We start from the raw sequence: 15,894 nt of genomic DNA, 5'->3' as shown, positions 1-15,894 counted from the left end.
TCAAAAAGGCTAGGAGAGTTATTGTGCTGGAAATATTAGGTAAGCTGTTGTTTGCTTCCCACTTAAACAGTGAATGGACATCATTTAATTCCAATATAATGGGTGTAGAGGAATTATGGGCAAAGTTTAAACTGAATATAAATCACACTCTAGAGAAGTATGTACCAAGTAAGTGGATTCAGGATGGAAAAGTCGAACCATGGTTTAACAACAAAATTTGTGAAATGGTGAGAAAATATAGATTTTTGTACTGCAAGTTCAAATAATAATGCAGAAATGTTGACAGCTGTAAATTATTAGAAATTCATGGATCTGTAAAAAGGTTAATGTGCAAAGCATACAACAACTTCAGTTGTCATAGTTTGGTGAAAGATCTTGCAAGAACCCAAGAAAATTCTTGTCCTACATACATTCACTAAGCAGATCAAAGGCTTCTGTATAGTCATTCATTAATCAGTCTGTTGTGGCAATATAAGATGGCAAAAGGAAAGCCGGTTTTAAATTTCATTTGAGGAGGAGGATCGTACAAGCATACAGTCATTTCACTGTTACACAGACTCCCATATGGAGGACATTGTAATAGGTACCACTGGTGTAGTGAAGTAGCTGAAAGAGTTGAAAAAAATGTCCCCAATTTGGTTTTACAAAGAGTATTCTGGGGTATTGCTCTGTCTCTTAGTTTGCATTTACTGGAATCTCTCAGCCAGCAGAAAGTTTCCAAGCAACTGGAAAAAAGTGCAGGTGACTAAGGTATGTTGGAAGGGTAAAAGAACAGACCAGCAAAATTACAAATCAATATCCTTAGCATTGGTTTGCTGCAGAAGTCTTGTATATATTCTCAGTTTCAATATAATCAATTTCCTTGAAATCAAAAAGCTTATGCCCCAAAATCAGTATAGTTTTCGCTTGTGCGAAACTCAGCTTGCCATTTTCTCACATGATACCCTGCAAGTTGTGGATGAAGGGCAACAGACAGATTTCATATTAGTAGATTTCCGAAAAGCATCTGACACAGTGCCGCACTGCAGACTGTTAATGAAGGTATGAACATATGGAATAGGTTCCCAGATATGTGAGTGGCTCGAAGATTTTGTAAGTAATATGACCCAATACATTGTCCTCAGTGATGAATGTTCATCAGGGATGGGGTGTTGTCAGGAGTGCCTGTGTGTGTGTGTGTGTGTGTGTGTGTGTGTGTGTGTGTGTGTGTGTGTGTGTGAGAGAGAGAGAGAGAGAGAGAGAGAGAGAGAGAGAGAGAGAGATATGGCAGACAGGGTGAGCAACGATCTGCAGCTGTTTACTGGAAGTTGTCATCATTGAGTTACTGTAGGAGGATACAAAATGACTTGGACAAAATTTCTAGTTTATGTGATGAATGACAGCTAGCTCAAATTGTAGAAAAATGTAAGTTAATGCAGACGAGAGGAAAAACAAACCTGTAATGTTTGAATACAGCATCAGTAGTGTGCTGCTTGACATAGTCACATCAGTTAAATATCTTGCTTAACATTACAAGGCAATATGAAATGGAACATGCATGTAAGGCTTTTAGTAGGGAAGGCAAATGGTCAACTTCGGTTTATTGGGAGCATCAAGAATTGTCGGAAAGTGTAGATCATCTATAAAGGAGACTGCGTACAGAACACTAATGTGATTCATTATTGAGTACTGCTTGAATGGTCGGGATCCCCATGAGATCATATTAAAGCGAGAGATCAAAGCAATTCAGAGGTGTGATGGTAGAGTTTTTACCAGTAAGTTCGATCAGTGAGTATTAGAGAGGTGTGTCATGAACTCAAATGGGAAACCCTGGAGGGAAGAAGACTTTATTTTCATGAAACAGTGCTTGTTAGTCATTGAACTAGCTGCTCAAGACAGTTTTTGGGGAATATTTTCAGAATTACTTCATAAGACAGTCTGTCTGTACCATCTGGGCAACACGACAGTGAAAATTTAGAAAAACGGCATTTGAAGCTTACTGCAGAACAATTCAGCTGCCACCAACGTAAGATTCTGCTGCCACCAATTTACATTTCATATAAGTACCACAAAGATGAGATAAAAGAAGTTAGAGCTGGTATGGAGACACATAGGCAGTCGTTTTTGTCTCACAGTATTTGTCAGTGGAGCATGAAAGGAAATGACAAGTAGTGGTACAAGGTACGCTCTGCTATGCACCATACCGTGGCTTGTGCAGTGTGATTGTCAATGTAGATACAGTAACAGCAACTTAGGGAACAGCTATTGTCTTGCTCAGAGACGGCCCCCGCCCGCAGGCGACACTGACCTCATTCTGTATGTTCAACAGCAACTGCAAGGAAAGGAGTTATATGCAGTACAAATTTGTCGTCATCTTGTGGTGGCACACTTTACTGATGCTGCTTGTGACCTGGGCTATTTTCTAAAATAGTGTGGACTGGAAATTTTTCACATGATACAGGTGGTCTCCCAGCAGAAAACTGCTGCTTTCACCAGAGGCAAACTCATGGATTAACTAGCCCAATACTTTGGCAGTAGAATGCATGTTGTATCAGAACAACTGTGTGTATTTCATCATCCTAAACAACTGGGACAGACATGTTTACAATGGGCTAGCAGATTCCATGGCATTAGTCACACTGTAAATTTACTTGCACATAAGAAAGTTGTGCCAAATCTTATGCATACAGTCAAATATGAAATAGATTGGTTCAAGATACACCTGACCATTAAATCTGGGTCACTGACCTCTAGTTATCAGATCCCAATGTGGAGGAAGTCTCAACCATTGCACGGTCATCTGAAAGAACACAAACATCCTAGTGTCCAAAGTCACTTCTGACAGGTGTTGCCTTTACACAATTCAACCACAGCTGTCCTCTTATCCACCAATGGCCAATCCATCTCACCGGCATCAAAGGAGCTTCCCTCATGACCAGAGTGCCTATGCTGCTGCAGCCATGACACCTGGCCCCAACATAGAGCCGTTTGTTTTGAAATGCTTGCAATCAGACAGGCCACATTGTCGCTTTCTGTCACAGCACCAAGATATGGTCTGCAAGGCCAATACCACTAATGTCTGTAAGTCCATATTTGTACAAGATGGTTGAGGGACTTCGGCTGTTCAGTACAAAATGTAAAATTAAAAACACTTTCAGCTGTCTACATTCAAAATATAGGTGGCTGAAGGTGTTTTTAATTGCACGTTTTATATTTTATGTTACCACAACTGGAGGTTAACATCTTGCACAGTGCAGGACTGGTGCCACGATGGATGTAAAGGGGCACACCTCCACATTGTTGACCACCAGGTACCGTTTCAATTTAATACTGGTGCTACAGCAGTATTGTCCATGCAGATGTACTGACAGTTGAGCTCTGCTCCTCTCCTGCCCTGTACCACACCTATGTTTCAGTATGACCAAGCACCAATTCCAGTTTTAGGCATATGGTAGGCCTTAGCAAATACAAATTTGTTATCCTCTATCCTCGATATGCAGTAATCGGTCATAATGATGTCCCAAAGATATTCGGCATACACTCTTGTACTGCATGCCATTTCATGATTATGGACTTTGTTCTGTTCATGTGGTATCAGTAGTTGTTCATTTCCAAGACATCAGCAACATGTGTAATAACTTACCCTCCCTGTTTCATCAAGATTTAGGATGTGCAAAAGGGTCTTCAGCACATATAATTTTCTGTGCCCACAACATTTCACCATTTGCGTGTGTTCATCCTATAACTTGTGCAGTCAGGGAGTCTGTATAGAAAGAACTTGATCACCTCATGCATTTGCATTCTGTACCAAATTCTACCTCTGTGGAACATACTTCTAGTTTCCCCTAGATGCAGTCTGAAACACTCATAGTCATCAATACACCGTATGAGTTACACTGAAACCGTTGGCAGCTGTTTGGTATAGTGAGGGGCCCCCAGCGATATTTTTAAGGTTCGTGGAACAATTATTGCAGGAAATTGTCCTTTGATTGGATGGTGTCAGTAACTGGAACCAGTAAAGAAGATTATTTATGAAATCTCCAGCAGTTTTTCGCATTGCTGTAGCAAACAAATCTCTCTTGTATCCCAGAAAAGCACTCATTTTTTCAGCCATGGGTACTTAGGAAATATGTGTCCAGAAAATAATGTCACTAAGTCCATAAAAACTAATTAATGATCAGAAGGGTACAGTGCATCAAAATCCTTCAAAGTAGGACCCTCCTGCATCAATAAGTTTTTGCCAGGGAGATTTCAAAATGTTGTAGACATGCTGGAAGATTCAGGTTGGAATATCCTTTAGAGCACTCATACCAGCAGCTTTCATGTTGTTGATGGTCTTGAAATGATGTTCAGTCAAGCACGTCTTGAATCAGGGAAACAAAAAGCATCCAAAGAGAGGTTGGTACTGTAAGGGGGCTGTATCGGTATACCATGTTGATATTTAGCAGATAATTCCTCACCAAGAAAGCAGTGTGGCTGAGTGCATTGTCTTGGAGGCGTCTTCATCACAGGGACATACTCTGAAATCCAGGACTGATCTCCCATTACAACATTTTCCAGAAAAGTCATTTCTTTGGTTGAACTTGTGGTAAACAATCTAAATTTTTGAGACCAGTTTTGCACACAGTTTCTTCAAATGCGATTGTTGAGTTACAGTCCCAAGGAAAATGATTTTGGTTATATTCAGAATCTGAGTTATCAGATGAACATTTATTGTATGGTCATGTTCAAAAGTTCACACACAAGAGTCACACTATTATCATCTTTAATTGTTGTACACAGAATTTGACTGCGCACCTTTGTTTAAGTGAACGTTGAATTGCAGCTGGAACCAGACCACCCAACAGATTTTCACGTAGGGGGCACATCCCAGTTCACCAGGAGCCCAATAAAGGAAACAGGGGTTGGTCACACTGGGAAGCACACCTTACCCCCCCCCCCCCCCCTCCCCGTCCCTCGAACTAGTCCAGGTGGGTAGACCATGCTCTGACTAATAATAGTGTGTCAGCTTAAAGATGATGATGATGATGATGTTGCTTTTCAGACAAACCTTGTTCTAGGGAAAAGACAGAGTGAGATCAACAAAATGCCTACGAACCATACAGAAACTGTGTGAACCAAGCAGTCTAAAAGATAAAATAAATTATTATAGATGGATCATTTCCAGTGCTGCCATAATACCTGTTCTGTGGAACATGTACTGGAAAACTGGCATGCCTTTTGAGTGGTCTTCCAAAAATGAGCAACTGTTCTCTGCTCTCAAGTGCTGTTCAATGCAATCTCCATCTCTCACCCATTTTTCCGTGAGTGTACTCTCATCCTGCCAACAGATGCCTCCCACTATGAGAGTGAAGCAGTATTGTCGCATTGCACAACCTATAGGTCTCAATGTCCAATCACATATTCATCTAAAATCTGTCACCTGCCCAAGAATTCTTGAAATTGAAATTTTTGCTTTGTCTATTATCTACGGCAACCAAAATTTCCAGGAGTATTGTCCAGTAGAGTATTTGAGTTGGCTACTAACCACAAGCCACTGCTGTCAATACTTGAACCTCACAGTTGCATTCCAGAACTTTTGCACAGCCCAACTCCTACAGTATTTGTTCCTGTTTCACAGTAATTGTAAGATCGCATATAGATCCACAGCTGTTGCAGGCAAAACTTCTCTTGCCTCCTCACAGCCCTGTTGTCAAATAGACAGCCATCAGCACTTTGAACAGATCTTCTGCTGACAGTCTCTCAAATGGTAGGATGTGCCAGATCAAGACTGACTTCTTGGCGTATTTCTGATTACACACGCAATGGTGGCCACCAGACTTTCAACCAAGAAAGCAGGTGTCCAGAAGAGTCTGTCTGCTACCAACTTAGTATGCCAAGAAATACTACTGTTCTTGGTAACCATATCTACATCTACATCCACATACATACTGGGGAAACCACCATAGGGTACATGGTGGAGGGTACTCTGTACCACTACTAGTCATTTCCTTTCCAGTTCCACACACAAATAGAGTTAGGGTAAAAACAACTGACTGTATGCCTCCATACAAGCCCTACTCTCTGTAATCTTATCTTTGTAGTTCTTACGCAAAATGTACGTTGATGGCAGTAGACTCATTCTGCAAGTGCCTCAAATGCTATTTCTCTAAATGTTCTCAATAGTGGCCCTTGAAGAGTGTGTCGCCTCCCCTCAAGTGATTCCCATTTGAGTTCCCGAAGCATCTCTGTAATACTTGTGTGTTGTTCAAACCTAGTAGTAACAAACCTAGCTGGTCACCTCTGAATTGCTTTGATATCTTCCTTTAATCTGATGTAGTGTGGATCCCAAACACTTGAACAGTACTCAACAGTGGGTCACACTAGTGTCCATATGCACTCTTCTTTACAGATGAATGACATGTTCCTAAAATTCCCCCAATAAACCAAAGTTGACCATTTGCCTTCCCTATTACAGTCCTTATGTGCTCATTCTACTTCATATTGCTTTGCAATGTTATGTCTAGATATTTAATTGACATGACTGTGTCACACAATGCACTACTAATGCTGTATTCGGACATTATGAGTTTGGTTTTCCTACTAATCCGCATTCACTTACATTTTTTGTACATTAGAGCTAGATGCAAGTCCTCACACCAACTAGAAATTTTGTCTAACTTATCTTGTAATTTCCTGCAATCACTCAATGCCAACTCCTTCCAGTTCACTACAGCATTATCAGCAAACAGCTGCATATTGATTCTCACCCTGTCAACCAGAACATTTATGTATATAGAAAATAACTGAGATCCTATCACACTTCCCTGGGGCATTCCGGATTATACCCCTATCTCTGATGGACACTTGCTGTCAAGGACAACATACTGGGTTCTGTTAAAGTCTTCCAGCCACTCACATATATGGGAACCTATTCCGTATGCTTGTACCTTTGTTAAAAGACAGCAGTGTGGCACTGTGTAAAGTGCAAAAGCAGAAGGCAACCAGGTTATTATCCTTGAAGATCTAAGATAAGAGAGGTTAGCATGCCTCCATCGACGGCATTGGGGCATATCCAGAGCCAAACATTATGCATATATATGAAGATGGTACCTGTTCTTTCAGACATGTCCGAAAGAACAGATACTGTCGGTGACCGTGCAGCTCTCTAGAATGAAATGATATTTAAATCAACTTCCTAAGCTGCCAACAGGCATTGATGTACATCAACGGGGACAGTTGAAAATGTGTGCCCCGACCAGGACTCGAACCCGGGATCTCCTGCTTACACGGCAGACGCTCTATCCACCTGAGCCACAGAGGGCACAGAGGATAGTGCGACTGCAGGGATTTATCCCTTGCACGCTCCCCGTGAGACCCACATTCCCACCTTAATGTCCACACACTACATTCGTAGTGCCACTGCCCACCACACTCATTACTCGCGGTAGACAATCTTACCGAGTCCCGTAAGAGTTTGGGCAATGCGTGTGCATCTGCACAGGAGGAGGTCAATGGACAGTTAGCCTTAACTGTTGGAAGATGGTATCATCTTCATATAGTTAAGGCTAACAGCCATTGACCTCCTCCTGTGCAGATGCACACACATTGCCCGAACTCTTACAGGACTCGGTAAGATCGTCTACTGGGAGTAATGAGTGTAATGGGCAGTGGCACTACGAATGTAGTGTGTGGACATTAAGGTGGGAATGTGGGTCTCACAGGGAGTGTGTAAGGGATAAATCCCTGCAGTCTCACTATCCTCTGTGCCCTCGGTGACTCAGATGGATAGAGCGTCTGCCGTGTAATAAGCAGGAGATCCCGGGTTCGAGTCCTGGTCGGAGCACACATTTTCAACTGTCCCCGTTGATGTCTGTCAATGCCTGTTGGCAGCTTAGGGTCTTGATTTAATTATCATTTCAAATATTATGCATGCTGGTCAATATAGTGGCATGGTATAATGAAGATGGTTACATGGTCTGCATCATATCCCATCCAGCAGCACATCAGCAGTTTCATTCCTTGCTTCCACCACGGTTTCCTGGGACCACATCCACATAGACTTTGTGGGGCGTTTTTTGCAGAGTATGTGGATAGTAGTAAAGGATGTCTGTTCACATGTCTCCTGTGCTGTACAAATGTCCTCCACCCTAGCAGAAGCCACCATTTCAGTGTTGGCCCATACATTTGCAAAAGAAGGCATCCGTACTTGTGCATCTACACACATGCTTCACAAGATACCGCAAACAGTGTGTGTCGGAGGGTACCTTGTTCCACTACTTGTCATTCCATTTTGTCTTACGCTCGCAAATGGAGCAAGGCAAAACACCTGTGTGCATGCCTCCACATGATCTGTAATTTCTCGTACATTGTATTCACAATCCTTAAGCAAGATGTATGTTGGTTGCAGGACAGTCATTTTGCAGTCACTCACAGATACCAGCTGGCTAAACTTTCTCTGTAGGGTTTTGGGAAAAGAATGTCGTCTTTGCTCCAGGAACTCCAACTCCCATTTGAGTTCACAGAGCATTTCCGTAATACTCCTGTTGATCAAACCTACTTGTAACAAATCTGGCAGTATGCCTCTGAATTGCTTTGATATCTTCCTAAAATGGGACCTGATGGGAATCCCAAACACTTGAGTAACATTAAAGAATGGGTTGTACAAGTGGTCTGAATGCAGTCTCCTTTATATATGATATACACTTTTCTAGAGTTCTCCCAGTAAACCAAAGTTGACCATTTACCTTCCCTACAACCAAAGTTTCGTGCTCCCTTCATTTCATATTGCTTTGCAGGGTTACACCTAGATATTTAATTGACATGACTGTGTCAAGCAGCTTACCACTAATACTATATGGGAATGTTCCAGGCTTTTTATCTATTTACCTGAGTTAGCTTACATTTTTGAACATTTAGAGCAAGCTGCCATTCATCATACGACAAATAGAAATTCTCTCTTTCTCATCTTGTATAAGCCTACAGTCACTCAATGAAGAAACTTTGCTATACACGACATTGCCATCAGCAAACAGTTGCAGATTGGTGCTTACCCTATCTGTCTGACTGTTTATGTATGCAGAGAACAAGAGCCATCACATGTTCATGTTAATAGAGAACAAGAGCCATCCTGTCACTTCCCTGGGGCACCCCTGACAATACCCTAGTTTGTGATGAACAGTCACCATCTAGTAGAACATGCTGGGTTCTGTTACTGAAACAGTCTTCAAGCCACTGACATATCTGGAAACCTAACCCATTATGCCTGGACCTTTGTCAGTGTGCAGTGGGGTACTGTGTTAAATGATTTTTGAAAATCTAGGAGTATGGAATATGTCTGTTACCTTTCATCTGTTGTTCACAGAATATCGTGTGAGAAAAGGGCAAGTTGAGTTTCACATGAGTAATACTTTGTGGGTGTAAGCTTTTCTGTCTCAAGGAAATGTGTTGTATTTGAAGTCAGATTATGCTCAAGATTTCTGCAGCAAAACAGTGTTAAGTATTTTGTTCTGTAATTCTGCATGTCTGATTCTTTACCTTTCTTATATATGAGAGACACTTGCTTTTTTTCGCTTGGGACTTTGCATTGGGTGAGAAAGTGGTCATAAATGGATGCTAAGGAAGAGGACTTCCTGTAAGACTGAACTAAAATTCCATCCGTACCTGGCAACTTACTTTTTTTTCCCCCAACTCTTTCCATTGCTTTTCAGTACCACAGATGCCTATTTCTGTATCTTCCATAAAGGAGTCTGTGCAGAAGTCAAATAATGCTATGTCTGATTTTTTTTAATGGGGAGTTTTTAACTTCACCCTTCCTTTTGCTGTCTTACACTATCACAATAGAATGTTTGATGAGTGACTGAATAGAAGCTTTTGAGGTGCTTAGTAATTTTACATAAGACCATAATTTTCTTGGGTTCTTGTCAAGATCATCCACTAACATGTGATGGTGGAAGCTATTGTGTGCTTTGCTCATCAATCTTTTTACAGATTCACAAATTTCTAGTAGCTTACGGCTGTCAAAATTTCTGCATCCTTTTTTGACCCAACAGTACAAAAATTTATATTTTCTCAGCATTTTCCAATTTTGTTATTAAACCATGGTGGGTCTTTTCCATCCTTATTCCATTTATTGGAACACAGTTCTTGAGAGGTGATTTACAATCAGTTTAAACTTTGCCAGTAATTCCTCTGTGTCCACTATACAGGAATTAAATGATGTCCATTTGTTGTCTAAGTGGGATGCTTGCTTATGATTCTAAGACTGAAAATTTCATCAGTGGGAAGTGCTGTGTTTACATATGGACACTGTGAGAAAACATGTTCTGGAAGGCTTTTTCATTACAGCAGCTCATGTCACTGCTAGCTTACCCTGGGAGTTGATCTTGTGGTAGGTCATGTGCTGTGTGTCCTGTGCATGACCAACATTTTTCACTTAAAGGATGAGCAGTGACCTAAAGATGTGGAAACACATTGATCTCGGGCTGTTAGTCGTAGGTGACAGCTTTTGCTGGGACTTGGTGAATGACACACACATTGGATGGTCGTCTAAGCAGAACTGCCATTCGTTGCACATGCTGCACTGTGAACACTGGGAAATGCCTGTTATGAAGGTAGTATTAAGAAGACATATACTCATCTGGAACCAGTGGAGATGTAAAGAAGACAGTACGCTGCTGCACATCATGTACCTAGTTCCAGGTGGCAACACTGCAAGCTTTTGCTCCATGGTCCATCCTCTGCTAGTCCTGGGACCACATACACCTCAACTTTGCAGACGTATTTTTGAACAGAATGAGGTTACCCATCATGGATGTATACTGAGAAAATGTGTATGTTGTAAGCTTGGTGTCCACCTTGACAGAAGCCACATTCAGTGCATTCACCCAGGTTTTGGCCATTTGAGTGTTACCCTGCATGCTGGTGTCAGACAGTGGGTACAATTCATTGTGGCCACGTCCAAGGACTTCTGTGTAGCGGATGTCATAAAACATGACTTCAGTCCTCTGTTCTGTCCATCCTCCAAAGGTGGAACTGAAGGCTTGATAAGACATTTAAATAGAAAATGTTAAAAGCTGTGGCATCCACTATGACATCATCAACCGTAATTCATTTTTGGTTCTAACAGGATGACACCAGCCAACAAATGTAGCTCAGCTGAACTACTCCATGGGTGAAAGCTGCAAATATTGCCTCATCTCCTGACACTACTCCCGCCAGAACCCTGCATCCAGCTCTCACAGTGCTACTTGTAAGGTGTCACTGTCTGGGCTCATTCTTACAGAAGTAATGACAAATAGGCACCAATGTGTGTGTGTGTGTGTGTGTGTGTGTGTGTGTGTGTGTGTGTGTGTGTGCGCGCGTGTGCGCGCACACTTGCGTTTGTTTGTTTTAAGCATGAGGGGGGGGATCTGGTACTGTGGCTGGATGAATTTGAATGTCTGCCGAACGAAATGGGCTTCACGATCAATAGGCAGTGGCAATACCCGTGATGCCCTACTGTACCATCTTCTCAGCACGACTGCAGCTAAGCTCTGTTCGTGACAGGACTCTGCTCCATTGGAATTTGCCAAATTCGTCATATTGCCGTGTAGTACCACCATGGGACTTTGACTCAGTTAGCAGTGCTCAACTTCAGGTTTTAAACTCGGAAATATTTCTTTGGGATGTCTGTGCTACTGTGGCCTATGTCGTGTAGAATAATAAATCTGCACTTGTTAGTATGTATCACTCATTGCATCCTGTAAAAATGCTGATAATCTAGAAGTTCAAATGTCTGTTCGCTCTAATTTGCTCATGTTTCTTGCAGACTTTAAATTTTCACAGATTCAGGGCTCCAGTAATTTAAATTGTATTAATGTTTAATGGCCAATAAATACTATAATTGTAAAAGTTTTTGTTTGTTTATTGTAGTTGTCTGCAGTGATACTACTCATTACGCTAGTGATACAAAGATATACATATTATTCTTCTACACAATACGTGCTAGTGGTTTTTATTTTAATTTTTTTTTTATGTAATAGAAAAAAGTGCTCAAAAGAAATTTTTTCAGTTTCAATTACAAATTTGCTTTGAGATTTGGCTGACATTTTATAAATATGGCAGGTTAGTAAGACAATTGTTTTGGGGCTATTTATTATCTTTCTGAAAGTCATTGCTTCTAGTTTTAACATAAATTAACCAAAAGTTTATTTTCATTTTTTACATGCCTACTTCTTGTCACTTGTGTATTTTAGAATTTTGTTTTTTTATTTTCAGGCAAAGATTAGAGATTAAGAATAATGGCCTTGCCAGTCTTTACCATTAACCTTAACCACAAGATTTTGCCTGGCCTTGTTACAATTGGAAAGTATGATGGCACACATGCATGTCTCACTGCTGCCACGACAGCTGACCAGGTAATGTATAGTCATTGTTAATTTCAATATACAGGTTTGTTATATTTATTTGTTAAGTAATTTCTTGTGAGTGAGTAATATTTAGTTTGTTTTTTAGCTCACTTATTGGATCGAAAGATACCATTCAGGTTATATCTGTCGCCCATAGTCCACAGATATAGAACAAAGTTCTTAAATATTTAAGTGTAACTTACCATAAGTGTTCAATAAATTTTATTATCCTTCTTTGATGATTCATGTAAGAAAAGTGTAAAAACAATAGTAATTGTAAAAGGGATATTTCTTTCTTGCCCCCCTTACACAAAGATTTATTTTCTTTACGCCATTATTTCTTCTTCACAACATGTCCCAATTCTGTAAGTGAGATTTCTCCATCTTGGATAGTTTGTAATTCCATCTCTATATTCAATTTCAATTCCTAGTCTTCTATTTCTCTCTCTCATTTGAAGTATGTCACAGTGATTATTTGTTGTAGTGGATTTCATTATTGGGCTCACTTCCTTTTACAAGAATTTTCCAAACCTTTATTTAGATATCAGTGTAGGGTTACTGACATCAGTTTTCCTTAGTTTTCCAAAATTATGCTTTCTGAATTCTGGGGCAGTTCCTTTAACAAATTTGTAAGTTTTGCATTGCTTGATCATTCTCCTGTGAGCCAGTTCTCCATTTTTAATCAGATGCTTGTATTTACAGTGGCAAACCAGTAGCAAGAACAATGACTGCAAATGCCAAATAAGTACATTATTTGGGCTACAGTTTCCATTTCCCACATTGTCCACCTTGGGAAGCTGCTCTCTTATAATACACTCCTGGAAATTGAAATAAGAACACCGTGAATTCATTGTCCCAGGAAGGGGAAACTTTATTGACACATTCCTGGGGTCAGATAAATCACATGATCACACTGACAGAACCACAGGCACATAGACACAGGCAACAGAGCATGCACAATGTCGGCACTAGTACAGTGTATATCCACCTTTCGCAGCAATGCAGGCTGCTATTCTCCCATGGAGACGATCGTAGAGATGCTGGATGTAGTCCTGTGGAACGGCTTGCCATGCCATTTCCACCTGGCGCCTCAGTTGGACCAGCGTTCGTGCTGGACGTGCAGACCGCGTGAGACGACGCTTCATCCAGTCCCAAACATGCTCAATGTGGGACAGATCCGGAGATCTTGCTGGCCAGGGTAGTTGACTTACACCTTCTAGAGCACGTTGGGTGGCACGGGATACATGCGGACGTGCATTGTCCTGTTGGAACAGCAAGTTCCCTTGCCGGTCTAGGAATGGTAGAACGATGGGTTCGATGATGGTTTGGATGTACCGTGCACTATTCAGTGTCCCCTCGACGATCACCAGTGGTGTACGGCCAGTGTAGGAGATCGCTCCCCACAACATGATGCCGGGTGTTGGCCCTGTGTGCCTCGGTCGTATGCAGTCCTGATTGTGGCGCTCACCTGCACGGTGCCAAACACGCATACGACCATCATTGGCACCAAGGCAGAAGCGACTCTCATCGCTGAAGACAACACGTCTCCATTCGTCCCTCCATTCACGCCTGTCGCGACACCACTGGAGGCAGGCTGCACGATGTTGGGGCGTGAGCGGAAGACGGCCTAACGGTGTGCGGGACCGTAGCGCAGCTTCATGGAGACGGTTGCGAATGGTCCTCGCCGATACCCCAGGAGCAACAGTGTCCCTAATTTGCTGGGAAGTGGCGGTGCGGTCCCCTACGGCACTGCGTAGGATCCTACGGTCTTGGCGTGCATCCGTGCGTCGCTGCGGTCCGGTCCCAGGTCGACGGGCACGTGCACCTTCCGCCGACCTTTGGCGACAACATCGATGTACTGTGGAGACCTCACGCCCCATGTGTTGAGCAATTCGGCGGTACGTCCACCCGGCCTCCCGCATGCCCACTATACGCCCTCGCTCAAAGTCCGTCAAGTCCGCTGTTGCGGCATGCTACCAGTGTTAAAGACTGCGATGGAGCTCCATATGCCACGGCAAACTGGCTGACACTGACGGCGGCGGTGCACAAATGCTGCGCAGCTAGCGCCATTCGACGGCCAACACCGCGGTTCCTGGTGTGTCCGCTGTGCCGTGCGTGTGATCATTGCTTGTACAGCCCTCTCGCAGTGTCCGGAGCAAGTATGGTGGGTCTGACACACCGGTGTCAATGTGTTCTTTTTTCCATTTCCAGGAGTGTATTATTAATGGGATGTTTGTAATAGAATTTTAAAGAAGAAATCCTGGCTTCTCTTGCTGTATTGTAAATCATGTGTATTCCTATCACTAAGTGTTTACCATTTTGAATTTCAATTTTAGATTTCTTTTCCCTCTCCTTTCTTTCACACTGCTCACAGTTGATCTGTTTATTCTCCTTCATGCAGCATCTGCTGATCCCAGAAAAGAACAATAGAACTTTTTGGACCTGAGTTGTTGCATATACAGAATTTTATTTAAAAAAATGTTTAAGGTGTATCTGTTTCAAAAGTATATCCTATGCAAATGCAAGTCTCCTGGGCTGATTGGACTGCTTGCTGGTTCGGACTGCTTGGCCATTATCAAATAAGCCTGAGGAACAAAATACTGGAGATGTTACAGTATATAGCAATAAGGTTTACAAAATTGCATTACAATAGAAACTTAGGCTCTACAACAGTAGTACTGTTCAAAATAGATGACATACAATAAATGTAACTCTTGCATTACACCAGTTATACAACTGGAAAATTGACCATGAGATCCTACTAACATGGTCTCCAGATGTGCTTATTGCTAACTGTCAGAACGAAAACTACAGCATCAATGTGACCTAGGAGTCACTGGTGGCGACATGCATCCAAGGAGTGGGGCATTTTATTGTAACCCAAACATGATCTACAAAACTTTACATGAAAGGCATTGTTGACAGGTTGTTCATTGAAAACATGAATAAACATATAAATCACTAAGTGGAACGTACAAACATTAGATACAGTGATGCCACACATGATGTATTTTAGAACATCAGGCATTAAAACTGCATAACAGGATTTGTAAATAATAGATAGTAAGATTATTAAAATTAATACAGTTCATTCTTGTCAAGTTGTTGCAGGTACAGGACTAAACTTTATAAAATGTAAATCAGTACTTCTATATAAAGACAATTTGCAGTTTAACATTGTTAGCAAAATTCTCGAAAAGTTTTTGTCTGATTTACTTCAAATTTTTATGTGATACTCTACTAAACATTCAGACAGATATAGGGCACATATCTTTTTAATACATAAATGTGTGTGTAGTACACAAAAGGAGAAACATAGTTAGTAACGATGTTAAGAAGTTCTTGGCTGAGTTATTTCCTATTTTTGCATGAAACTCCAATAACCTTTCAGACAAATATAAGATAAAAATTTTTTTAAAAGTTTTGTAAACAAATATGTATATGTAATATGTATAGGGGAAACATTGTTTGCAAGAATCTCGAAAGTTCTTGACCAGTTTATTTTAAATTTGTACCCAATGCTCAAATAAACACTTGGATAGACATT

General features: G+C 41.4%; 1 protein-coding gene across 5 annotated transcripts in view; it reads left to right on the top strand.

Moving 5' to 3' along the window:
* Positions 1-15,894, top strand: part of LOC124721652 (Bardet-Biedl syndrome 2 protein homolog) — a 170,057-nt gene that overhangs the window by 34,618 nt on the left and 119,545 nt on the right. For all 5 annotated transcript variants that reach the window (XR_007006367.1, XM_047246721.1, XM_047246719.1 and 2 more), the window contains one exon: positions 12,217-12,356. Coding sequence is in view for 4 of the 5 variants with exons in the window: in XM_047246721.1 (XP_047102677.1) it covers positions 12,240-12,356 (117 nt within the window). In the remaining variant the exon portion in view is untranslated. The remainder of the gene's footprint in view (positions 1-12,216; positions 12,357-15,894) is intronic.

Source organism: Schistocerca piceifrons, chromosome X, assembly GCF_021461385.2.
Source record: "Schistocerca piceifrons isolate TAMUIC-IGC-003096 chromosome X, iqSchPice1.1, whole genome shotgun sequence".
Lineage (NCBI taxonomy): Eukaryota > Metazoa > Arthropoda > Insecta > Orthoptera > Acrididae > Schistocerca > Schistocerca piceifrons.
Note: the sequence above shows the minus strand (reverse complement) of the source record. Positions and strands in the feature narration are given on the sequence as shown.